At 40.9% G+C, this 27,021-nt stretch overlaps 1 protein-coding gene across 2 annotated transcripts in view; it reads left to right on the forward strand.

Annotated features, from left to right (window-relative positions):
• The window catches only part of ARMH3 (armadillo like helical domain containing 3), a 122,434-nt gene that overhangs the window by 6,431 nt on the left and 88,982 nt on the right, over positions 1-27,021 (forward strand). For both annotated transcript variants that reach the window (XM_058029444.1, XM_058029445.1), the window contains exons 2-17: positions 381-492; positions 956-1,012; positions 1,138-1,284; positions 3,057-3,164; positions 3,997-4,089; positions 4,961-5,035; positions 5,686-5,772; positions 9,012-9,068; positions 10,056-10,099; positions 11,641-11,701; positions 12,650-12,696; positions 13,361-13,436; positions 16,031-16,124; positions 20,920-21,021; positions 25,441-25,499; positions 26,810-26,875. In XM_058029444.1, the coding sequence (XP_057885427.1) occupies positions 391-492; positions 956-1,012; positions 1,138-1,284; positions 3,057-3,164; positions 3,997-4,089; positions 4,961-5,035; positions 5,686-5,772; positions 9,012-9,068; positions 10,056-10,099; positions 11,641-11,701; positions 12,650-12,696; positions 13,361-13,436; positions 16,031-16,124; positions 20,920-21,021; positions 25,441-25,499; positions 26,810-26,875 (1,275 nt within the window). In that variant the 5' untranslated portion in view covers positions 381-390. The remainder of the gene's footprint in view (positions 1-380; positions 493-955; positions 1,013-1,137; positions 1,285-3,056; positions 3,165-3,996; positions 4,090-4,960; positions 5,036-5,685; positions 5,773-9,011; positions 9,069-10,055; positions 10,100-11,640; positions 11,702-12,649; positions 12,697-13,360; positions 13,437-16,030; positions 16,125-20,919; positions 21,022-25,440; positions 25,500-26,809; positions 26,876-27,021) is intronic.

Here is a 27,021-nt window from a genome sequence, read left to right on the forward strand (position 1 = left end):
TGGGTACCTATTTGTTATCAAGTATCACAATTCCTCCAGTGAGATTAAAAAATACATACTTTTCTAAATGTAAACTGCATTGGTCTGGATAATGAATCAGTTTCTAATAGAGAAGAATTAAAATTTATCCATAAGGAGCTTATTCTGATTCTGCCTGTGTGTGGACTTCTGCATATCTTTGAAATGGGATGTAGAGCTAGATGGGTCCTTTGATCTGATTTCTTATCTGGAATAGTTATAAATGCTCCTACTTAGAGCTTGTGAGAGACTGTTAGTATTTCAGTGCAGTGAAAAAAAATCTTTGATGGTTGAGGCAGGCCAGATATGCCTTGAAGAAAAGTTCAAGTTTTCTGAGCTTTTTTGTCTGTTCTTCCCTTCAGGGTATACAGCATGGCCCAAACAGAGAAGAAAGGTGGGCTGCTCCGGAAATCTTCAGCCTCCAAGAAGCCTTTGAAAGAGAAAGTGGTGTTGATGTATGATGAAATTTTCACGGTAAGCAGCTGAGCATCTCTTTTTTCTAAAGGGTTGTGTTACATTTTCTTGGTTTAGTTTGTCCTGAGGGTTTTTTTCCAGTGGATTTCTTTCCTTAAGGTAAGGCCTGCACAGTGTAGGCACATGCTACAGGCTCTCCTGCTGTCATGCAGAACTCTGTATTCTGCTCTCTTCCAAAATGTCTCTGTGTCCTGTTGCCTACCAGAACCTACCATCTATGGGAAGTCATGGCTTTCCCAGCATTTTTCAAATAACAATTCAGAAAATAATCAGAGGCATCTCAATTGAGAGCTGCTTCTCTTGGTCCTTCTTTTTTTCTGGGAATCTCTGTAACCAGAATTCTGCACTTTGAGACCTCTTGGTCATCTGGCAGATGATGCTGACTCTGACCTACCTATGATAAAGACTTTAAGTTCTGCCTGAATGATTTCTTTGCCCTCATGCTTGTTCCTTTTCCTTACAGACAGAGGACCCCAGTAAATGCAACCCTAGGTTTTGGGAGGAGCTATTTCTCATGAAGGTAACAGACCATGAACATCCTGTTGCTGTTCTGCCTACAAAGTGGCAGTCAGTCAGTGCAAGGACTTCTGTTTCTAAGGTGTTGGTGATGGTATAATGTGCCTGAACTGCTTCTTAACCTGACAGGTCAACCTGGAGTATCTAGAAGGCAAGCTGGAGGCTCTGGATGGGGAAGAATTAATGAAGATAAAAGACAACATCAACTGCTTGTTTCAGCACTGCATCCAGGCCCTGGGTGAGGAGCACCCAATCAGAGTGGTGAATGCATTACAGGTACCACGCTGGGGGACAGGGAGTGCTGTCTTTCTACTTCAGATGCTGGTATCAAACACCTTGTGCTTGTTTCTTGTTACTGGGAAGTGATGTCTACAGGGCAGCTGTTACTTGTTGTCTGTGGAGGTTCCAAACGTTCCTAGTCTCTGTTCTTGGCACAGCAATAGATGGTTTCAGAATTCATGAGGATCTGGTGATGGAGGATGAAGTGGATGGCAGTGAAGAATCAAAGGAGCTTGTTCACATTGCAGGCTGTTGGTTTGGGGTCTCAAAAGTACTTAGGCTCTGTAGTTGTGTTTTACTTTCACCTCTTCTCCCTTATTTCAGCTGCCTTTTCAATTTCCATTTGGGTCAAAAAAGAAATAAAGCTCTGGAGAAGTTAGTGTGAAATTTACGCAGGAAATTGCCTCAGCTGGACACTTCCTAATTGGAAGCTGTGAAGAATTATCACTCAGAACTCATAGCCATTTTTGTGCAGGTTGTTCCTTACCAAAGCTCTGCTGCTCCATATCTTGTGTGGGAGACTCCCCTCCTCAGTTTTGATATTTCATGTTAATAGTTCACAAGCTGATTCTCACAGTTTGGTGAATATATTTGTTTTAGGAGTATGCAGAATGCATTTCAGTTTTAGGAGTGCAGGATAGGAAATTCAGGTCTGAAGAAGTCATCTGTAGGAGACTTTGGACCAGCAGTGATCTGGGAAAAAATGGTTTAAAACAGAATATTACATCTCTGTACAATCTTGCATTGTTTTATTGTTATTTTTAGAATTAGTTTGAAAAGGTGCTACTAAAATAACAGTTATAGCTACATAGACAGCTTAGACCAACCCCAAATTCTTAAACTTATGTCCATACTCTTGGAAGAATGTAGGGCAGGTCACAAGAATCCTGCTGTGTGCATGTAAATAGGAACCAGGTAACACATCCTGAGCTCAAACTGGGAGAGTGTTCCCTTAACCAGACTATGTTAATGTGGAAAGTGATCCTAAAGCCAAAACTTACTTAAGCAATCCTTTTTTTTGAGAATCAGCATGGTGACCAAAGGTTTGTTTAGCCCAGTATCTGTTTCTGACAGTAACCAAGAAAAGAATGTCTACCTTACCTTTTTGCTTTTGCGTGGTTCTAGAGGTCTGCTAATTCCATCAGGTCTGTTTTGTCTCCAGCTTTACATGTGAAACTAATTACCTCTCACTGGTGAACTTAAGCTGGAATCTAAAACTGCAGTGGTTGTATTCCTGATCATTCCCCTCTTCATGGGCCTGAGATGTGCCTGATGACAAAAGTCACCCCAGACATCTTTGTCTCTTCGGACAAATGAGTAATTTGCTGCCTATAAATTTTCCAGAGAGTCTGCTGATGGTGTGCTGATACCTGTGTAGCTTCAAGAACTTGGAATGAAGCAGTAATTAAGCTGCCTAATAGACTTGGAACCTTTTTTTTTTTGTGGGAGGATTGGTTCCTCTTGTTGACAAAGACACAGTTTATTGGTCCAACTTGGTATAGCAATGTGGTAACCAAACAGAAATTTGTGCTCAAACAAAAAAAATACGGACAAATCTATTATTCTCCAATTTTTACAAATTTTCAGCATCCAAGATATGTTTTTAGAAATGCCAGAGCTGGAGGAGAGGTCAGACAAAATGTATGGCCCCCAGGCTGGTGGTATTAATTTCAGTATCTGCCAGTGCTAGGAGGGGATCATGCAGTGGGTTTTGCTGTTGAGTTGGAGGTGTTGCCTTACATCTCACCTTCTGTTTTTTCCCTTTGCAGACTTTGTGTGCATTGATCCGGGGTGTCCATCAGAAGAACAAATCCACTTCTGGGTTTGACATCATCAACATGCTTGTGGGTTTTGACAAGGCAGAGCTGTGTATGAAGGTGAGGCCCTGGCAGTGCAGAGAAGCAGTTTGCACAGCAGCTGTGTTGTTGCAAGGGCAGTGAGTGTACATGGGTGTGTCTACCAGGCAGCAGCTTTTGGGGGAAATACTTGAGCCACTTACTAAAAATAGCTGAATCTGTCAGTAGCACAGACATTTGGGGTCCCTGGGTTGGTTAGTAATGTAACAAAGCATGTTCTTTTTCTTTAGTTCCACACTGTGTAGTTGCTGTTAAAGCCAGGAAAGGCTGTCACAGGTTATTGAGCCTAATATTGAACCTCACATCTTTTTCTTTATCTGAGAGTCATACCCTCTGTTCTCACACTCCATCAGCACATGTACTGTTTTAAACCTACTTGATGCTCTTCACTGTAAAGATGTTGAGTTTAGGAAATGACAAAGTAACCAGTGATAAAGCTGAATTCTTGTTGTATCTTTCATCTCTCTACAAGAGTAGCAATTTTTCTTCTCTATACAAACTGTAGTATATTTGGGGAAAACATTAAGTAGTAGTTTGCCTATCAGATTTTTAATCATAACTTATGTATGTATTGTGAATTGGAGCTGTGCTGCTGCATCTGGAGAAAACTCATGGAAAAGGATAATGATGTTCTACCAGTAGTCATTAAGTTGTAGTTAACACAAATAGTGTTGAGAAGCAATAGTATGAATATGGCCTGGGTAGTAGTAGTAATGGCTCAGTTATTGATTCTGGAATAACATGGCTTTATATTGGTGCTCTGCTGCTTGAATCTTGCAGAAGGTTTTATATAAAAAAACATTTCAAATAATTTAAAATACCACTTTTAAATTATGTGACTGTTGTTCTTTAGAATCTGATGGAGAGCTTGGACTCCCTCCTCTGTGCAGAAGGTTCTGAAAGCCTCAAAAGCTTGTGTCTGAAGCTACTTCTCTGCTTGGTGACAGTAAGTAATTAACAGCTGTATAATAACTTAAGGGCTTATATGGGCCACATCTGAGGGATGGAGCTGTTTCAAAACTTGAGCAGAATGCTGCAGTGTGAAGCTTAAGAAGGAGAAAGAAATGGTGAATGAGAGCCAGTGTCAGTCCAGAATGTGCATGATGGCTCCAACCATGATGCCAGTGCAGACTAGCAGACACTTTTCATCCTGTTAGATAGGTGCCAGCTAGGGCTAAAAGGGAGAGGCAGGAGGAAGTATCAGTTGGATTCACAGGTGTGGGTTTTTTAAAGGAAAAAATACTTAAGAAGTTTCAGATGAATGGAAAGGAAGGGAGAAGTGTTGAGGTAAGACAGAAGGTGTGGAAAACCAGAGTGGTGAGGATGTGAAGAATGAGGACGTTGTAATAAATTGCCACTCATCAGCTTTTGGAGATGGTCAGCTGCGAACTATTTTGACTGTGATAAGAGATAAGTGAGAGTGGTGGAGCTCTTCATTGCCCTCTTCATGATGGGAAGCTTCTCAGTGCAGCATACGTGCCCTGTTTTTCATTCTCTGCCTCCTGTGTGGAGCCTGCAGCAGCTGATGGCTGTTGTCATTCATGCAGCTGTGTAAAATACCGACGTGTGGAGGAGTGGGGGAGCTCTTAGTCCGTGGGTGGTGCTTCTTGGCAGAGAGAGGGCTGGCAGGCAGGACAGATTTCTTCTACTTCATGTCTAGCTCTATTGCTAGTCACACCTTGACTTGCTAAGTGTGAGATTCTGGATAAATGTGTCCATCTGGAAGCAGAACTCTCCGATTCCCAATGTGTGCCAGAGGCAGCTGCAGCATTGGTGGAAGTTGTGGATGAGCTTTTAAAACTTGTGTTTGTACTCAGGTGACAGATAACATTAGCCAGAACACCATCCTGGAATATGTGATGATTAACAGCATATTTGAAGCCATTTTACAGGTAAGGGTTCTTCCTTCTACTGTGGAGGCTCTTCCATAGTGAGAACTTTCAGTAATGTGTTTGCCTTTCAGCATTTTCAGTGCAATGTAGTTCACTGGTAGTGTTGCTGCATCCATTCATAGCTCAGTCATACATATATTTTGTAATGTTCTCTCTCCTTTACTCTAGTCTGCTGTTTTTAGTCACTACTGACTATTTAAAGTATTTTCACTTGAGACATTTCTGCACAGTTAAATTCTGAACAGATTTCTGGGCTAACTTCACACAGAATTTCTTTACTGGAGAAACTGTTTTTCAAAAGGTAGTGTGGATATATTTTTTTCTGCTCTTGGATAAATTATACTTTTTGCAGTGGAACTGAGCCTTGGAGAAACGCAGAACACTTTCACAGTTTATGATGAGATACTATACAATGCTGTTGTGAAATATATGTGCTGTTTATGCCCTGAAAGCCTGTGTGCATCCTGTCTGTGATAAATGAGCTTCTCTGTGTGCAGAACTTCCTTGAGGCACTGACACTCCCTTCACCCAAATATCTTCTTTCAGATAGGACATAATTTGCTCTTGCACATACATTTCATGGCTGTGCTCTGAGTCACTTCAAGCTTCCTGCAGGAGGCCTGACAGAACAGTGTGGTTGTTTGTTCCAGATCCTGTCCAGCCCTCTCAGTCGCAGGGAGCATGGGTATGATGCTGTTGTCCTTCTGGCCTTGCTGGTCAACTACAGAAAGTATGAGGTAGGTGTAGAAAAACCCTTCTCTCTGCTTTATTGATTTAGAGTGGCCTCTGGATTATGAAGGCAGCACACAGTGCAGTTTTTAGCAGAGCACACTGTAGCATCAGGGCATCAGAGTGGAGCAGGAGAAGCTTTGCAAGGCAGCCCTGTTGTGTCCCTGTGTCTGTCTCTGATGTATATGTACAATCAAATGTGTGTGATACTCCTACAGCTCCTCTGTGCCAGCATGAAAGAAACTACCTAGGGAATTTGCATTTCCTTTGTGGAAATATTCTGAGAAAGGTCCTTTTGGAAGAGTTGCTGTTGTGCCAAACCACACGTCTGCCTCTGTGTGTGTGTGGTTATACATAATCTCCAAAGTAAAATGAGCTGTCAGTCATCCTGGGCTTCAGACTGAATTTGTGATTCAGGACCTGACTAGCTGACTGAAAGAGCACAGATCCCCAGAAGAGATGGTGAAGCTGTGACCAAAGAATGAACTGAAGCATCACAGGTAGCAGTTCCAAGAGAAGTCTCTCTCTCTCTCTCTTTGATGGATTCCTCTTTGAGGAACTTTATTCATCATGCTTTTTATGTTTATGGTATATTCCCATTTTTTTCCTGTTATTCATCAGCTTGAAAAAAAACATTTCAGATGTCAGAACAACACCTAATGTTGGCTTTTCTTTGTATGAGGCATGATGCTTTAATGATTGGGGTTTTTTTTTCTTCATAAATAGGAATATCTTAATATGCTTCATTAGGCAGCAGATAGGAAAGTTCTGGAATAACTTGCCCTTCAACAGAATTACTAGGAGGGAGCAGGCTTCAAAACCTACCTGGTTTTATAATAGATCTTGTTCTGAATTATGAATAGACCTAGAGAATATGCAAGGACAGGAACTACACTTGGTGTCAAAGTAATGCCTGTCAGTTTCTCATTCCTGTCAATGATGTCAGAATCATGAATTGCAGATTCTCTTCAGCATTCTGTGCTGTGGTAGCATGGAACAGGAGCATGGAGCCTGATTTCAGTATATGGCTATGAGGGAAAACTGTTGGGAATTATCTGTAAGTGAGATTACTTATGAGGGTGGACTGGGAAGACCAGAGGTCTCATTGCAGCATTCAGACAAATGCTGGGGAGCTGTGCAGTGCCATCCCTGAGGCAGGGATCCCTGGGACTGCAGTTGGTGTCCTTAGTCAGGTAGAGTGCTGTGAGTGCAGGAGGCTTGCCCTTGGCTTCTGGGGAGTATTGAGCTGGGGTCAAGTGCTTTGGAGCACACTCTGAGACATCTTGGAAATGGGCACTCTGAAGGAAGTTGTGCTGATGTTTGAAAAGTGCAATCCATACAATCCAGCTGAAGCAGATGTGTAGCAAGGGGAACTTCAGCTCAAGCAGCTCCTCTGGCGAGGCTGAAAGTGACTCCCAGAAGGGTTTTATGTGACAGCTGCCCAGCACTGCCCTTGGTAGCAGTGCTACAGGCCAAGCCTCCAGTAATGCAGCCATCATCTTTGTCCTTGAGTAGCTGCTTTCATTTGCTGTTCTTTGGCCCTTAGGGTCAGTATGGTGGTTGTCAGTCAATTGTAGCACACCTTCATGCCTCGGGTGCTTAGGAGTTCTCTTTTGAGTTAACTGTGGTGCAGCTAAGAGGTTCTCTTTTGGTCTGAACTCCATTGGTTAAGTTGTGTTTCCAGTTGTTTAGGAAAATCTAATAAGGCTCAAAATTCATCAGCTGATTATGATTTTGTGTCTGTTTTTAGCATAAATATCAGTGTGTTTTGCATTTGGGTGTTCTTTTCCATTTTGGCGATGTGAATTTTGTAAACTCTGAAATTCCTTGGAGAGTTTCTCTCCATGTTGTCATTATCCATGTTGATGAGATCTTGGCTTGCTTATTGACTTATGTTCTAGGGATTTACATCTCTTTACTTGGGACCTTCAAAGGGATACCCTTGATTGAAATCCCAATAGTTTTCAGAAGTTGTTCCAACTATATAATTACCCAAGCCATCATCTATATTTTCTTTTTTTTTAATACTAGTCCTGATTTCAGAGAAAATACTTTTGCATTGATATTGTGAGAAGGAAAATGCTGTGAGAAAAAAAAAATTATTTGATGACTTTCCCAGTGTTTTAAGGGATGGCTGATAGGATAGCAAGTTAAAACATAAAATCAAGTAGTGACTTTTGAATACATATTCATTGATAGCATCTAGGCAGAAGTTTGTTTGCATCATGTTCAATCTGCTAGAATTGCATTGTAGCTTTTGTTAGAGCTGAAAGAAAATAGTTAAAATGTGGGGTTTTCCCTTTGTGTGCTTGTCTGGCAGCATATAGTGTATCCAGCAACTCTTCATGTCCAGTTTTGTGCACTTGCCTCTCCTTGGTATAGACAGCTACAGATGCTGAAAGACACAGCTTTGGAGAATCAGAAAGTTCATGTGTTTTTCCTTTTTTTTTTCCCCCAAAGACCTTGCATAACTCAAATGATTTTTTTTAAAAAAATTTCTTTAACAAAAAAGTAATTATTCAAGCTCCAATTCCCTGCAAAATGACCTGCCTGCAGATGAGACTTTTCTTTTGTGTCTTGATTCAAAATCAACTTTTTTTAGTTTTACACTGACATACAAAACCCATGAAAAATGTGCATTGCTAATCTGAAATGCTTCCCAAATTATTAGCATTTGCCTTTATAGTTGAAACCTGTGTTTTTTCTTCAGCTAAATTCAAGGCATTTATATTCTCTAGAGACTTCCAGCTCCTTGGGGTTGCAAACCAAGTGTTGCTCTCTAACCCAGCAGCAGATGAGTCCAGAATGTTGTCCTGCCCTCCTGGGTGCTCTTTAAGCAATCTTTGCAGGGTGCTGCAGAGGGGAGACAGCAGAGCACTACTGCTGCATCCAGCCTCACTGCCTGTTCCTGCTGCAAAACTGTGTGTGTGTCACAGATAACAGGCTTGCAGGATGGCTGCTCCACTTTCCAGACTGACAGAGGAGCTGGTGCAGGGACAGAAACTCCCTTCTCTTCTCAATAAAATCAGGAGACTGCCTGGCTGAGCCAATAAGGGGAACATGTCCCTGGCCTAGTGGTCTTAGCATGTGCTGTGACTCTGCTTATTTATGTGTATTCTGTTTTATGGGACAGGACATAGATTCTGCCCAGGTGGTTGTGTAAACTTGGAAACATAATAGTGTTTTTTTTTCCCTGAAAGCTGAACTTAAAACCATTTTTCTTTCTTTTTTGCCCCACCTTGCACAGTCAGTTAATCCCTACATTGTGAAGCTGTCCATTGTGGATGATGAGGCCACACTCAATGTGAGTACTTGGCTTGATTCCTCTGTGCTGCTGCAGATGTTCTTTCACATGAGGTGTAGGGTAATGGATGCCAGCATGGTGTATGGTAAAAATCAGGTCTCAGAACAGTGCTGCTCTAAGGAGCAGCAGTGCAGTGGGTGTTCAGCTCTGTGCTCTTGCAATAGGTTAGGCAGCTCATGATTTGGACAGTTTGATCACCAGTTACATGGTGATTAAAAAACAGATAGCAAGGAACATGCTAAAGTTGATCTATTATGCATTCATGAACTATCTGTGCACTGTTTGCTGTCATGTGCCAAAGAGGCACAGGATGATTTATGCCAAAGGGAATCTCATTTCTGGTGCTGTGTCACTTGATTTTATCATTCCACAAGTAATTTCTTGTAAATCCGTGGAAGCTTGTAACTGAGTCAAGAGTCCTGCAGTATATTTTGGGTTGCAGCTACAGTCTGAGTTTTATATCCAGGCCTGGATTAAAATTGACAGCAGACTGAGTTATGTGAGTTCTGGACTTGGAAGCTGCTCTTTAGGCAGCAGTAGAAAGCAAGCTCCATGCTAAATAAAGGGTGAGAACTGTTAGTAGTTCTGTAATAGTGGAGGCTGTTTGCAAGAAGTCAAAGGTTATTCATGTCTATGACTCTTTGTTTTGAATTTTTGGATGTCCTTCCTCTGATACCAACTTCTTTCTAAATTTCTTGATGCTTTACTGAGACTTCTTGAGTGAGAGCTCTGTCTGGATGTCCAAGAAGAAGAGATGCTTTCTTATAACTTAGTAATTAGTAAATAACTTTCAATTTGGTTGTCTGGATTTTTGTGTTATAATGTTGTTGTATCATAGCACATCTTAATAGTTCAAACAGGTTCAAGGGAAATTCTGAATAGCATGCTAGATTATCTTGGGGAGGGCAGCATTGCAATGTATGTTCGGTGTGTGATTTTCTCCCTTGAGATTTTAATGTGTAGTTTTTTCTAAATGCTTTTTTTCAGGGAATGGGACTTGTAATTGCCCAGGCTTTATCGGAATATAACAGGTAAAACCAAATTATGTCTTGTTTTTCAATGCATGATAGTTACTGTACATTTTCACAAACTTTATTTTCTTTTTGTCTTAAAGCACTTGTTTATCATCTGACAGCCTTGATGCACCTGGAGAGGCAGGGAATAATCTTATTTTTTGAATTTGCTTTTGCTTCAGTTGATGCAGTCATTGCAATTCTCAGTGCATCTGTACCAGCTGGGCTGATGTGCTTCAGGAGAGATCTTGCTGTAGGGGAAGATATCCATTGTCTGTTTTTACTGTCATAGGTTTTACCTCTGTATGAACTTTGTGTAAAATCTTAATCACAAGTGAAAAGATAATAATGTGCTGACAGCTTCTCTGATGAAAAATTGATTTAGCCAAAAAACTATCTTTAACAAACAAACAAATGTATCCAGGGCTGTTCACATGCCAGATCAGAGATGATTAGGAGATGTAAAGTCTTCCAAATGATGGAAAGCAGTAATTCCTGCTGAAGAAAAGAGCTAGAAAGTCAGCAGAAAGGGTAGCATATTCTTAGCCTCTACTTCATAAGTAGCAGCATAAAACAAGCTGTTCTAAGAGGAAAGTGCTTTAGAAAAATTTGGAAACTTACAGCAATTTCATCTAGGAAACTCAAGAATTTTTTTGTGCAGTAGGATTCTCAAAATATCCAGAAAAATGTTTTAATTCCTTTGAAAGCCTGCTGTGATAGTTATGCAGCTGACTTGCAAAATCAGCAAATCATGTAGATGTATTTAACAGAGTAAATGATTACAGTAAAGCAGAAAAAAACTTCACCCACCCAATTTCCTTCATTCTGACAAAAATTGTCTCAGATCATGGCCTGTTTTGCTTAGTTCGTTCCTTCCCCTTTTCCCAGGAATTTAGGGTTGGTTTCTTGGCATGTTACATGTGTGTGATCAGATTCCTGTGTGACAGACAAAATAAATGGCTGTGTGAGCTTTGCTAGTCCCTTTGAGTGCCAGATGAAGCAGTGTAGTGTAAATCTGAGGTACCCAACCTGTTTGTTGACTTCACTTGCTCTAGTTCCAGCCTCTTCTCTTGCTCCAGGAAAATGGGATCAGGCCATGAACCATAAAGGTCCAAGTGGTTTCTGCTGGTCATTTCTGCACTCAGTAGGGTGACCAACTCTGACTTTTTCTGCAGTGGATGAAGTGAAACTGTTCTGTGGTTACTGACCCTGTGTGCCCGTGTGGCTTATTACTGTTTGTCCAGTGCAGGACAAAATTTCTGAAGTCACTTGATCCCTTTCCTTCAGAGTTAGCCCAAACTGCTTGTGTCCTCTGTAACAGCACAAGCATTGTTCAAGTTTCACATCTTTCAGCAGCCTCACTTCAACTCTACACAATTTACAAATATTTTAATACCCTTTGTCTCTTATTTAGTGAGTTCTTGAAAAAGGCTGTTGAATGTTGAACTTTCCTTCATCCTGTATTCTTGTCCAACAGGACTAATACATAGAGATTTAGGGGGAGTAGCCCTGGTTCCATTTCTAACCCTGAAATGTCATCCTTATTCCTTTTTGTTCAGGCAATACAAAGATAAAGAAGAGGAGCATCAGACTGGTTTCTTCTCAGCCCTAACTAACATGGTAAGCAAGGAAACAATGTTTTTCGATTCTTACAAAGGTGCATTCATGCAAATTCAGCAGGAGAGTGTTTCTAAAAAGTTTGAGTTTGGAATGTGAGTTATGGAGATAGAGATGGATTGAACAAATCAAAACTAAATACAACTGAAGTGGTTGTATTCTGAGGAATGTGTTGTTTGGCTGGGAAAGCTCTTTCAAAGGACTCTCTGATCTCTACTCTTGTGTTGATGGCTGAAATTTCTTTTCTTACATCTTTTTCACTCTAGGTGACTTTATTTTAAAAATCACCTTATTTTAAACTTTAAATAATTTTTTAACGTCCTAATCCTTTTAAACAGCTGTGCATTTTTAAAAACTACTTGTTACTCTGGTGATGTGGCCTAAAACATAGTGGCACATAGTCTGGAATGTCACTTGTCTTTGAGGTTCTGTTTCTTTACTGTTTTGTTTTCAAGCATGGATGCACTTTAGCCATGGAGTAGAGCTTGGGTTCTGCAGTGGGCACTGACTGCATTTTTGAAGAAGTACCCTTCAAAAGAGTTGTGAATTTCTTCCTTGTAAAGAGTATCCACTGTTCCTCTTGTCCAGTTTAACTTTGCTTTAGTCAGAGATTTCATAGTACTGTGAGATTTAACTGACAGAAAAATTTCCTGTAGGTGAGGGTAGTTCAGTGTAGACAGCTTTTTGTCAGGAGTGACTTGGGTAAAACTGCATCCACCCTGGGGCAAGCAGGGAGGAAATAATCTCTGTTGTCCACTTAAAAACGGCAAACTAATCCAGGCTGGGATTCAAGATCCAGTCTTATTTTTTTTGTCCTTTTTGTGATTCGACAGTTGAGGCATTAGTCAGTAACAGTACAGCAAAATAAAATGTATTTTCATCCACGTGTTGTCTGTTGTTGTCTAATAGCTTTCCCAAATTCCTTCTGTGCAATGCTCTCTCTTTCCATAGGTGGGCAGCATGTTCATAGCAGATGCTGATGAGAAGATCTCTGTCCAGTAAGTGCACAGATGTTATTTTATTTACACAGTGGAGTGGTTGCTGCTATCTGTCCTCTCATGGAGCTATTTAATGTCACAAAGCAAACTAGAGGAGCAGGTTCTCCTGTCACTAAAATGGTACCACACCCTGCAAACTGTGGATTTGCCCTTCTGTGAGAAGGGTACAGCAGGAGACATGGCTGAATTGCTTGTAATGAAGTCTGTTAAAAAAACTCCATTGGTTTTTATGAGGTATTTATGACATGTAATAGGTGTCTTAGAGGTGGCACATGAGAAACAAAAGTTTGTGCATTCTGGCCCTCGCCAAAGTTTTCTAAATTAAGGGGGCAAGTAATAAATATGAGGGATTTTAATGTCTTTAGAACCCTATGCTCTTAAAGGAGAGGACTTCAAATGGAAAACACTGAGCAACTAGGGACATCTTCAGTGGGAAGGCAACAAAGATTGTAGTTGTGCTCTAAAAATAGCTACTTTTATGGGTTGCTACTACTAGTACTATTATTAGTGCTACTAATAATTGGAAGAACAACTGGACTGTAGAGACAGAGTTTTCCATACTTGAAAAAAAATTCTTGTTTTTTCAGATAGGCCATGCTTCTAAAAAACTTGGCTCCTGGTATTCTGATCACTAACTGTGTCTTTGTCTGCATCCTTCCCACAGAACAAATGAAGCAATCCTTCTGGCCCTCTATGAAGCTGTTCACTTAAACAGGAATTTCATCACAGTTCTGGCACAAGTGAGTTTCAGTAGAATGTCTCCCCATTTCTTTGTAGTGAATGTCTTTGAAATCAGAGAGCCAGAAATGGAATTGGTGAAAAGAGTTTGTTTTGTTTTTTTTTTTTCCCCCTTATATACTTGTCATAGGATCAGCATGAAAGAGCAGAAGCAGGCCAGGACCAGGGGAAGAATTTTTATTATATACTTTCTGCCTTGACAGTAAATGAGTAGTGTTTCGAGGTCACAGTTCATGTTGAAATGATTAATTTTTGCCACTAAATGGGAAGGGCTGCATGGAGTGCCTTCTGTGCCCTATTGATAGTCCACTTATTGGGAGGAAGGAGTGAGCAAAGCAGTTGCTGTAACTCTCAGAGCAAATCACAGTTTTGTTAAATTAGGGTTGAGAGAAGGAGGCTGATTCAGCTCCCAGATTGGATGGATTGTCCTGTATGTGTGTGCATGGACTGTGTGTTGTTGTCTGTTTGGGTGTTCTTCACTTAGGGACCAATTGACATGTGACAGTTGTTGTTTCAAATACTCTTTTGTGTTCAGACTTCCTTGAAGAGCCCAGCCCCTTTGGCATGGGAACCAGTTGTTGGAGCATAGCATTTGTCCTTGGGCTATTTATGGTGAAGAAGCAGCCTTCTGAGAGGCTGCTCTGATCACAAGTCTCTGGATGCTTTTCTAACTGTGAGAGGTTGGAGAGGTGGTTGCTGCTGGGAGGCAGATAATGAGCCTGTCTGATGCAGTGATTGTGCTGAAAGGGTAGCCTGATGGACCTTCAGGTTCAGGCTTTTAATTTTAGTTTGTAGGTACTGCTTGTAATATGGGAGAAGAACATCAACAAAGCAGTGAACACCTTTCCCCAGTTTGCTCAGGTCCTCAGAGCGCAGCCATAGATCTCAGGCTCGACACTTGGCATGATAGAGGAGACATCTGGGGACTCCTGACAGTAGTGGTGATGGAAGAGGGCTGATAAGCAGATCTACAGCCTCTGAAGAAACCTTCTGTTTCATGGGTGGTTAATTTGCTGAAGTTCCCTGGTTGTCTTTTCCCAGGTTATTCATTCCTGCCACTTCTCAGAGATTTCTGCTCTTTCAGTTCTGTGTAATACCAACTCAGGCCTTTCTGTGGGCAAGATACTCCTGAGGGAAGAGAGGCATTTGGCAGGAAAAGAGCAGAGCAGAAAAAGATCAGCTAATGATCAGCTCTTAAAAGTAAAAGGATAGACTAGTTACTTGTGAAAGAAGTGGAAGCAGCCACTGATCAGTGGGTTGAATTGGAGAACTGATACTCTTGGGTGGATTGTCTGTAATTCTTCATTTAAGAGAGGGCAAGGTAGGTCATGTCACGTTGATAAAAAACTCATAAAAGCTGATGAATGCTCTTTCCTAAGCTGGTGTCCACTGCTTGGGGCTGCACGAATGGCTTCCTGCTGCTGTGTGGCACATGGGAAGAGCAGGCATTCAGTTGTGTGGGTATCTGGAGCGTTGAGTGTGTGCTCACCAGCTGTGGGTGCTTGGGTTTGCTGCTGGGTGGCACTCTTGTCTCTCAACTGCCAGTCATTGTTCTGGAGAAAGAAGGTAAGCCCCTAAAACCTGTCTGAGGAAATCTGGCTTATGTAAGACTTTCAGTGAAAAAATATATTTTAAGTGTAAGTTGGTAGCTGTAGGGATGTAAATTATTTTTGAGTTCTAGTATGTGTGCTTCCCATAAAATATATGCATTTAAAGTTGCTCATAAAATGAGATATTCAAAGGCAGTGTGGAGGATATCCACTTGTGAAAAATCCTATGGAACTAACTAACATAAAATCAACAGTTCTGTATCTTCCTTTTATTTTGAAATTGTGATGATATATTAAGGCAGATGATACATTTATGTAAAACTTGCCCTATGAAATGGACACTTTGCTTGGCAGCCAGGCTCAAAAATAGCATGGCAGATTGCCTGCACTCCCACCAGTGTGGATGGGTCCGGAAGCCTGCAAAGAGTGGAGTCAAAGCAGTAATTAGGCAGGCAACTATTAGCAAAGATGAAATGGGGAGAGGGACTGGCTGATGGAAGCTGAGAGGATCAATAATGATAGTATTATTTATGTTATGCACTGTTTTCCTGCAGGGCTTTACAGTGAGACAGGAAAGTAATAAATTGCTATTATCTTTGAATATGAACAGGTGGAGGGCAGGAACAAGGAGAATTTGCTCTTAGAAATAGAAGTAAAAGGATCGTGGGGGAAGACTTCAAATGCACATCCTTGGGTTGTTTTAGGGAGAATTAGAAGCTATTAACATTGTAGGCTTTTGCAAATCTTCTCCCATTCTACATTAGGGAAGGGGATTTTTTTCTGTCTGCTGGGGAGAGCCACCACTTTCTGATGTTCCGTTTTTGATGTATTTTTGTGTTTTGTGGAGTAGAGAAATTGATGTACAGTTTAATTGTTAGACAGCCAAGGTCAGGAACCATGGCCTGGCTCCTTGGAGAAGAGGTTGAAGTTTCTTGAGACTTCTTCAGTCATATCTATTGTGCAAGAGCATGGAACAGTACAAGTAGTGATCTGTGTTTCTAGTGCCTGGGGAAGCAGTTGACCTGTGCATTTGTGTTTTCTCTTAGAGCCATCCTGAAATGGGCCTGATGACATCACCAACGAGCCCAGTTCCAACCACACCTGTCACTCCACTTGGAACCACCCCACCTTCTTCAGATGGTAAAAATGCAATGGTATCCTGAGGAAAAAGAATTTAAAACTGTTAAATAACTAGCAAACTATTTTCTGGAGACTGCAGCTAATGAGGTCTGTCTGGAGCAGATGTAACTTGGTGGTCTTTTCCTGGAGTAATATGCCTTGCTAAAAATGAGCAAGATTCTTTGACTCAAATTTATTTTTATTTTGCCTTGTGTATTGCTCAATGCAATTATGCTGATATTCCTTCTGAAAATAGTACTGCCCCAATATTTGCATGAAAGTATACCCAGCCCATTAGTTATTCTGTGTAGGCTTTTACTTATGAATATTTCTAGTGTCAGGTCCTTTGCCTGGGATTATTTCTCATTGGAACAGATTTACAGAGAATTGCTGTGGATTCCTGCTTGTCGTTAATGCACTTGTCCTCAGCTTTGAATTAATTGGGATTTGAATTCAGTCTGGGTGTGGAAGTATTCCTCCCTCTTATTGCCTTTTCTTTGATAGGCTTTGTAAAGAACTGCTTAACCTGAGATCTCTCTTCTAAATGAGATGTTATGTGTCCACATAAATATGCTTTGAAATCATCTAAAATAAACCCCTTTCATTTTAGGGTATGGATAGATATAGCCTAGTTGAAGAGAAGAAATGAAATGGCTGTTTTCATGTACTTTAATGGCATCTGAGCTGAAGAGAGTTTAATGAAGGAACAGAGTCAATTTGAGTAGAGCACAGTTTGGAAATATTTCTGGGGAAAAGCAGCCTGGGTTACTCAGTTATATCAGCTATTCAGGTCATTTGATACCCTAGTTAAGGATGATCCTCCTCATGGATGAATTCTGTCTGGTTGCCATGGATAACAAAAGCTTCAGATAAAGAGTCCCCTATGTCTCTGTGTGCATATAACACAAAATGTGGAGGGATGGGCATTTTGTGGGCTTCTGTTCAACGTGTTCATTGCAAATGTATCCACCCCCACACCATATTACACAACTGACAGAATTTGTGCTTACCTACATCTACAGATTGCTTGCACTTTTTTTTCTTTATTTTTTCATTTACCACAAGACAAAACAAAACCTCCATCCTGCTTTCAGCAAGGCAGTGATCTTGAGAAGTTTGAGGCTTCTTGTGGCTTGTGTGGTTATTAAATTTAAGAAAAGGATCTGATCTTTATGTGCAGCAATTGCATTGGGAAAGTTGCTTTATTTTTATCTGCTGTCACCTTGTTGATCCCTACAATGTGGGGTTTTTTTTTGTGTGGCCCTTGGCTTGGTTTAGTTTGGTGGTGCTTGAGTACTGCTGTTTTAAAGAGATGTCAGAATTTTCCTCATTTACTAAGGTCTTGCAACTCAGCTGTAAAATTTGCCTATGGCTGCCAGTTAACAAGAGGCTTTTTGGCTTTGGAATGATAAGATTGCTTTCTCTTTACTGCATGAAAATAATGTGTAGTTGAACTGTTTACAAGTTACATTGACATGTAGAAATCCATCTATCAATTTCAGGTGCTTTTCTTTGTCTGGGATAAAAAAAGGGTTCATATTTTAGTTTGATATTTCTCTGGCTGTTAACCTATAGTGTAAATTAAGACCTTGTAAAGTATCAAAATGTGTGTTAAAAAGGTCTGTACCATGAACCAGGATAAGCAGAGATGTGTTCTTCAGAGTGATTTCTTCCTTTTTTTTTTTTTTTGAAAAATGAGGCTTTTGCTAGAAACTGTTTATCCATAATATGTAAATCAAGTGTGCCTGTCACCATAGTTATCTAAATGTCAGTTTGCTTACTGTTGTTAAATATTCATTCACTACGTTCATTGTAACAGCTCAAGAAGGATCCACTGGGGATATAAATACATTTTTCAGACTTTTCGCTAAATCTTTGAGCTATTCATAATATTGGGAGTGAGAAAGCTTCCAGACTCATTGCACAGACTTTGCCAACAGACATGGCACATTAGTAATGTGTCAGGAACCCCAGGTCTTCAAGACTGAATGGACTAAACTAAACAGTTCATGCCTGGGAATGTGCAACCTTTATAACCTAAAAGTGCCATTATGATTTTTTTATGTGATTCAAACAGTGAAGTTACACTGATCTATTTGGTCTCATGTTTCCAAGGGCTACAGTTTGGTATTGAAGGTGATTGTGTAATCCTGAGTTCCATGAGAACCTCTGCTGTACTCTGGGCTTCTCACTGCACAGTTTAAAGAATCCTGCATTTTACTCTTGGCTTGTCTCCTTCATCCTTCTGTGCCTGCCCTTGCCCCAGCTGAAGCCTTACTTGCCTCATTACAGGGTTATGAGATACAAGCCTTGAGTTCTGAAAGGTGTTTTATATTAAAGCAGACTTTTCTCTGAACCAAAATACAGCTGTATACAGGATGAAATTCCCCTCAGAGCCCCCAACCTAGTCATCCAACAATCAGATTCCTCACTTCTTACAAGGTCCAATCTCATGATAAATACCTTTTTCTTTCCTAAAAGATGAGAAAAGCCTTGGGCATTCCTGAGGATGAGCAGAAAAGAGATGATATAATACTTAAGATGTGTATACTGGTGGTCTGTAAATCTGTTTCCAGTGCAAAGGGTGTCTTGTCTTAGGCTGCTTTTATAGCATGAGGAGAGAGAGTCTTTGGTCAATCATAATTCAAGCCATCTATGACCTCCTGAATGTGAGAACCTGTGGGTTTCACCCTCTAGGCAGCCAGAACAGTCATGTTATTGTCATGTCAGGACAGTTGCATAGGGCTGGAAAAGGTGTCCTTAACTCTTGAGCCCAGTGCCCTTTGCTTGCAGGCATATCAGCATACAATCCCTTGAATTTATCAAGCTCTGACTGAATCTGTTCAATTTGTTTCCCAATAATTTCTGTTGGGGGGAGTTTTGGCATCTTGTTCCTTGGTTAGAAATATTCAACTTTGCAACCTGGATTTCTTGTCAATTCCTATCCATTTGTCATGGTGTTAAGCCTCCCCTGAAACAAAGGTTGCTCTTCTTCATGTGTTGGTTTACTCACCTGTGTGTTTTGCTCACAAGAAAGGTAATCTCTCCTTCTGGCCAACATACCAGCCTGTCTTTAAACTTGTTCAGGTTTAAGTTTATCCTCTTTGAACACAGCTTGTGCATAGTTATGCACAGTGGTTGAGACAAGGCCTCACCAGAACCTTGTGCAGGGCACTACAGTGTTTGTGTCTCTGTTGGAAGTGCATTTCTGGATATATGTTGTAGAACTGCACTCCTCAGCCCTTCATGTTGGTAGCTTGTCACCTTGTGATCTGATCATGGTATTTGGTTTGCAGCTGATGAGCTCTCAGCTTGCCATGGAAATAAATCCCCAAATTCCTGACCCTATGGCTTGCATTGTTTAATTTCATCTTGTGTTTATTATCTGTTCTTGTTTTTATCCCATTCTTTGTGTGCAGTCTGATACTCCTCTGTGTTTACACATCCCAACTTTCTGCCATTAGCAGGTTCATTATCAAGCAATTATATCCAGGTTTGTTTCTTATGTCCAGGTCACACAGAAAAACAAAGAATTATTCTCTAAACTGATGTCTACAGAATTCAAGCAGTAATTTTTTCTCAGACCAGTAATTTCTCCAATTGTATCTTGTTTGCCAGATCTTTGATATGAAATAGAAATGTAATTTAATTTAAATTTCTTTATGGGTTCCCACCTATTTCCTTCACTTTTAATTTTTTTATACAAAGCTGTATTAAGTACTCTACTGAAATGTTCCTAAGCTAGCTCCATCACCTTGAGGATTTTTTTGTCTGAGCTACTTTATCTTAAATGGCATCAGACTTATCTGGCAGGATCTGCAGGTAAATGCATGATGCATGTTTCCCACTGATCTTTCTCCTCCCTTTCAATATTTCTTGTAAAGCTTTCCAAATGGAAAGGCAGAGAATGGCCCTTTAGGACAGCTCAGGCTCAGTCATCAGTAAAAATGTGGCTCAGTCACATGGTAGAGGCTTGACAGCTCATAAACTCAGTGCTTCAGATGGGGAATGGGGGAATGAGTGGGGAGGCACATTGTGCAATTAGCTGAGGAGATGAAATAGCTTCTTGCAAAGTCTAAGGCTGATGATGTCCACAGTCAGGGTGTCAAAAGTACAGCTGGTATGCTAGAGAAATGCCAGTGAACTGCTGAGGGTATGGAAGGTACAGTTCTGCTTCCTGCTGGGTTGGGATGTACCTAGCACAAGCTGTGACTGCTTTTGCTTCTTGGTTTTCATAGATCTTCTGTTTCTGCCTTCCTTTTCTATCTCTTTGGTACTGTAATAATTGTTACATTATGTCTTGCGTATTGCTTCTGCAAGAGAAACTTGTTGAGAGGGAAGAATGGAATTGACACAGACCTTTTGGAACTAGCATTTCAAAATTGCTGAAACAGGGAAGGGCCTTTCCTGGGCATGTCTTTTTACAAAATGAGAATTGTGTGACTGTTATCTGTGTTGCTTGTAAGAATTAATTGGATATCAGTGTAAATATCCCAATTTCCCCAGGCTGGGGATGTTGATGAGTGCTACAACCGTGGGCTCATCTCCCTGGGAGGAGGAGCAGGGGCAGGATAGGGAAGGATATCACTTTGCAGGGTACCACAGTCTGTGCTTAGAGCAGGAGAAATGTTCTCTGAGGGAGGGTACCAGTCTTCATAACAAAATCTTTCCTGGGTGGTCAGGGAGGAGGAGGAGGTCAGGTGGCCCTGCAGGTAGGCTGAACCTACCCCAGACCTGTGAGTCCGTGTCTTAGTTCTCTGTATAGTTATTTCTTGTTTTTGTATAGGATAAATGTGTCTTATCTGCTTTGTTCCAGTTATAAGCTCTGCAGAGCTGCCTTTGGATGCTGATGTGCAAACGAGCAACCTGCTGATAACCTTCTTGAAGTACAGCTCAATTGTGATGCAGGACACAAAAGGTAAGAGAAGTCTGTGCATGCAGCCAACAGTGCTTCTGAAGTCAGGAGGGCACGAGAACATGCCTAGTGACTCCAGAAATGGAAGGGGAGTCTCTTTATAAAAAAATTGACGATTTTACCTTTTGAAAAAAATTAAGTGATTTCTTATTGTGAGATAAGACTTATGAAAGTAGGAGAGATGTCAGGTATGGAAAGAATGTAATAATAAAAGATAATACCTAATAACCAAGCCTGTCTATGTGCCAAAGGTGTGAGTATATCTGATTCACAACTATCTGTCAGAGAGGGCAAGTCTGACACCAGAGCTGTATTTTTAAGAACACTTAGAAACTGACACAGAGGGCAAAGCTCAGCATTAGAAGGAAATACTTCCTTTGTCCTTTGGTTAAACAAGTAGCTCTGTTATTATAAATAGGGCAGCAGCAACTTAGACTGCGATGGCAGTAATTTGCTTGAGAAAGTATCTGTGTTGTGCTTTTTGTTTCTCCTGTAGTTCTGTGGGGGTTAATTTCAGCTTGCTGGAGCTGAAGAATTGCTTAATCTCCTGCTCAGGGTACCCAAGGGTGCTGTTTTGCCCAGTGGTTATAAGGGCAGGACCACAGTGTGAACATAACAAGTGATCTTTGCACCATATTTCAGGCTGTTACTGACATTTGCTGTTAAGTTAGATATAACAATAGAAATATGAAGATATCTGCAGAGCTATGATACATCAATTACTGAGTTTCATGAATGCATAGCATTGAGTAAGAGAGCAGGCAGTTTCCTTTTATCTACTAGCTTCCAGTGAAGTTGTATTTCACTGTCTGGCACTTGTTCAGTAAGCAAGCTAGGTGAAGAAAAAGTAATAATTGAAATTAGGAGCAAAAGGAACTTCATGCACCCCTATCTGGTTATGGCTGGGATAGAGTTAATTTTCTTCTTAGTGTCTGGTACAGTGCTGTGGTTTTGGATTCAGGATGAGAATGATATTGATAGCACACTGATACTTTGGCTCTGGCAAAGTAGTACTAACCCTATGTCAAGGACTTTTCAGTGCTCTGTCAGTGGGGAGGTGCACAAAAAGCAGGGAGGGAGCAGGGCCAGAGTAGGTGACCTGAACTGGCCAGAGGGATATTCCACACCACAGAATGTCATGCCCAGTATATAAACTGCAGGAGTTACCCAGAAAGAGATGATTGTTGTTTGGGGATGGGCAATGAGCAATTTTATAATCAACTGTATTGTGCAGCACTTGTTTCTCTTTGGTTCTGTTACCCTCTCTCACTCTGCTGATGATTATTATGATTATCACGATTATGATGATGAGGTTTCAGTTATTAAATTGTTCTTATCTCAACCCACATGATTTACTTTTTATTTCCAATCCTTCTCCCCACTGTGGGGAGAGGAGAAGCATTGTGAGTGATTGAGCAGCTGCCTGGTACTTAGTTGCTGTCTGGGGTTAAACCATAACTCCTTGGAACCCAGGCAGAATCAGGTTTACCTGTATCTTTTCTCAGAGGTTTTGCTGACAGGTTGGGTGAAGATACTGTGATAATGGAGCACCACTTTCAGCCTATCCATTCCAGTGTTTAACTGTCCTTGCTGTGAGAAAGCCTTGTGTGCTTCCTAAATTCTTTGCTGTGATTTAAATTAATTACTAGTTTTCTTCTCCAAGATAGATATGGAGAATGGATTATTTCTTTTTTCTATGTGTCATCCCTTACGTATTTGAAGTCTGCTTTCATGTTTCCCCTTGCTTTTGTCTTTTGAACTAAACCACATCAGTCTTGGCTCAGTCATTTTAATAGATTACACACGTGAGAAGGACTTAGCAGCTCTCTAATTTGCTCATTCTCATTTGCTTTTCTCAGGTCTGTCTTGCTGATCCAAGACTCTGATGGAAGAATTTTATATTTTTCAATTTAACTTCTGCCCTTATTAGTCACTGTAATATGGAAAGTCTGTACAGGGCCTTGGAAGCTGCTACACAGGATTAGTTTCAGATAGAATAAAATCTGATAGAAGGGATTCCTTACTAAACAAGCCAGTGAGAGATGAGTTTATTGTATTATGAGACAGGAGTTGATGTTTCTTTCTTTACTTTGGTTCTAGCTTGTATAAGGTCTGAAATTTGTGTAGCTGATAGACCTCCTTCCCACCACAGTAATTCATGGCAGTGAACTCCACTGATTGATCATTTAAAAAGTGTGCCTTCCAAACCAATACTTATTAATTCTAGTGGGTATGTTCCTGTCCTTCTATTTTGATTATAGATGCAGCACTGCCTTATTTTTTTTCTTGTATAAGATCAAGCAAGGAGCAGACTGCCCAGGGAAGTACTCAAGTCACAATCCCTGAAGGTATTTAAAAGACATGTGGATGTGGCACTTAGGGACATGGTTTACTGGGAGATTGGCAGTGCTGGATTAAAGATGGGGCTCCATGATCTTAAAGGTCTGTTCTAACCTAAATGATTCTGGGCTTCTATGTGACACCAGTGTAGCAAGAAGAATGAATAATTCTCATTTGCTCCTTGTGTCTTGAGACAGGTGGGAACACTTACAGGGGAAACTGGTTTCTTTCACATCCAGGACTAGACAGTTGTTTTGGTCCTATCCCAGAGAGCATAATTTAATAGATTGTGTTTGCTAGAGCCTTCTCTTGTTATCCTCCCTTGTGTCAGTCAGAGGCAGCTGCCTTGGGAGAAACAAAACCTCTGTGTCCTTTTCTCCCATCTGCAAAACAGGTTTTGTGCTGCTATGCCTCCCTGTAGAAAGTGGTTTGCTTTGTTGCTTTAATGAAGGGTTCTGTGAAAGTGTGAAGTGTGTGCAAGTAACTGCTTGCATAGCTGCCCCACAGCTCCTGAAAATGGTCTGATGTTCACAATACACTGGCAGAGGGCAGAGTCCATGGTGTGGAACAGGAGCCTTTACAGCATCATCCCCAGAGAGAGAAGTGGTAGCAGCACCTACAGAAATATACAGGGAGGCCTTACAATATAAAAATAACAAGACTCCTGTGTATCAGTTTTATTCTAGGTCATTTCTCCTTCTTGCTGAAGTACAAAACTTCACACTTAAACATTTTAGTTGAGGTAAGGAGATGGGAGAGGCGTTTAACTCTTCCATTCCAAAATTCCTCTTCATCTTAGTGCTGCAAGATGAAATCAGCACACTTCAGGGCACATCTTGTTAGTAAATATCTGTCCCTGAGCAGCATAGAAAAGAAAACAAAACAGGTGTCAAACTAGACAGAGCAGCTAGCTAAGCCCATTCTATCTGTTTTTATAATTACCAGATACACACCAGCTAGCAAAGTGTTTGTTAAAGTCAACTGCAAAGAAGGAATTTGGCTGATGCTGTCTTCTGCTTTATATGAAAGTGTTTGACTGTTTCAGATATCCCTCTCCTTCGAGTTTGACTCTAAGGCAGAAGTCTGGGATGGCATGTTTGTACTCCTGTGCTTTAGAGCAGCTTTTGGAAATCTTGGGAATGTACAATGTGAAGCCTTCTCAGAATTTAGTTATGAGTGTGTTGTTTATGGTTGGTTTATTTTTGTGGGTTTTGGGGGGTGTGTGGTCCAAGCACATTATTTTTTAGAATGAAGATTTTTAAATGTGCTTGATTGGACAGTACCTTCTACAACATGATCTTACCTGACCCTGCTTTGAGCAAGGATTGAACCAGAGATTTCTTCTATCCCGTGTTACTCCATTACTATATGTATCTTGGGGTTTTCTTATATTCAGGGTTAAAGTTGAGAGGGGTTTTAGATAATCCAAATAAAAATGTCATTCTTCTGCCTTAGTCCCTCTGTTTTGCTCCAGCTGTCATTCAAGGCAAAAGCTGTTTGAAGTTGTGAGATGAATAAGAAGTTGTGGAACATGATCAGGGTGAAACTCTTGGCTTAAAATGCTAAGTCTTTGTAGAGTCCCTTCTTTCATGGTTTTGCAAAGAGCAAAGTAGGTCGTGTCTCGCAATGTTGGGGTTAAAGCTTGGAACTTAGAGCATAATGTCAGCAGTTGTTTTGCTACACAGTGGCTCTGTGCAAGCTTTGCTGCTTGTTTCATAACCTACAGCAAAGGTGATGTTCTGCTTTCCACCTTGTCTAAGAGAGGGAACAGTGTGTCTCTGCTGTGACAGGAGGACAGTATTTAGAATATCTGTGGAAGTAAAACTGAATGTGACAGAATTGTGGACTGTTGCAATGCTGTTGGAAGTTCAAATCTGAATCTTTGCTGTTGGTGCTGGCTAGTGACAAGTGGGTGGGATTTAGTGGCCAGGCTGGAGGGTGAGTACTATCAGCTGTTATGGAGGAAGTAGGACTATGAAGAATCTCCAAGCTGGGCTTTTATTTTGCTGCAACAGCTGTCTTGCTCTTCAGCCTTGCTAGGCTTGTGTGGGTCATGGAGGATTTGTTTTCTCTCCTTTGCAGATGAGCACCGGCTGCACAGTGGCAAGCTGTGCCTCATCATCCTGACGTGCATAGCAGAGGTAGGTTGCTGCTGTGAAGCTGCTCAGCTGATGGTGTGTTACAGGGCTCTATGCCCCTGCCTCCTGTGGGGCAGGAGCTGAGTGGTGAGGTCCTCAGACACTTACTTGATGCAGGACTGTTAAAGTTGACTTGAAACTTGAAAATGGGATTATCTTATTGGAGTTGACCAAATTCTGGGGATGAGTAGAGAAAAGAGTAAACCCAAAGCCTTTTCTCTCTTAGCTTTTGAGTGACCCTGTGGTGTGGCTTTTAGATGAGTAATGTGCTAATGGCTTTCAGCTCTGAGCTGTTCATGGTAACCATAGGCTGTGCCATATCCCTTCTGCCAAAGACGGATACAAGCTGAAAGTAAGTCACGTGTTTTGTAGGTCCCTACAAGCAAGACAAGTAGCAAATGTGGTAGTAGGGTGAGAAAGCAGCATCACAGAGTTCTGTCAGCAGTCCTGGCTGAATGTGGCCCTGTCTTACGGGGACCATGTTCTAATGGCTGACTGATGTCCTGAATGGTGGTTGTGTTTGTGTGGCATTTACATTTTGCTTGCTTGCAAGTAAAGACCTTTCATCCTTAAAGAATAAAAAGCAGTGAGGTTGATAGCCCTTGTAAGGATTCTGTAATAATGTTTCTTCAGGGTGCAGCCTGAAAACAAATCATCTACATTTAAAATTTTTCTAATTAAATGGTTTTGGCACTTGTTCTTCAGGTGGCTGCATAGATAATGTAAGATAAGAAATTCTGTTCCTGCATAACAAGGGCATTCTTTGGTTCTGATATTAAAGAGAGGGTATATTTATTAGCTATTCTGGCTGTGCATTATCTGGAGAAGTCTCTTTAATTTGTCAGTGGTCTTGGAATGAGATTTGCTTGAAGGATGGACCAGCTCATAAACCTACCTGCTAGTGCTGTAGTAGCTTCTGGAATCAAAATGCCAGAAGAAACCTTTATCCACACAGTCACAGAACTGGTGCTGGAGACCCACCTCTTATATTATATACCTGGAGCACTTGTTAAACTTGTCACACCATGGTGTGTACAGTCCAGAGTTTAAATGAGCAAAGGGGGAGAAAGTTAGACTGAACTACTGCTTGTTTTTTAGCAATTTATTTTTCTAATGTGGAATTGGGATCAGGAGGGGTTTACTTTTGTGTGACTGGAAACATGGGTTGGACAAGAAGAAATGGACAGATAGCTTTATAGCTTGGTGGTTGGTTGTATCTTGGGAGTTTGACACTGAAACACATGTGATTTGAAAGCCAGCTGTAGGGGGTTGGGCTTTTCATATCTCCTCCCTATTTTTGCCCTTTTCAATAGGATCAATATGCTAATGCTTTTCTTCATGATGACAACATGAATTTTCGTGTAAACCTACACAGAATGGTGAGTCTCTTTCTCCAGATTGTTTTCTCTTTAGAATGCAAACACAGAGGATTTGAGTATGTATGAAAAGTGTACGTTGAGAATTGTGTCACAGTCATCTAACCTACATTGCTAAGGCATGTGGAAATACTGTCAGAAATGCAGTA

The sequence above is a fragment of the Melospiza georgiana genome, chromosome 8 (genome assembly GCF_028018845.1).
Source record: "Melospiza georgiana isolate bMelGeo1 chromosome 8, bMelGeo1.pri, whole genome shotgun sequence".
NCBI classification, from domain to species: Eukaryota; Metazoa; Chordata; class Aves; order Passeriformes; family Passerellidae; genus Melospiza; species Melospiza georgiana.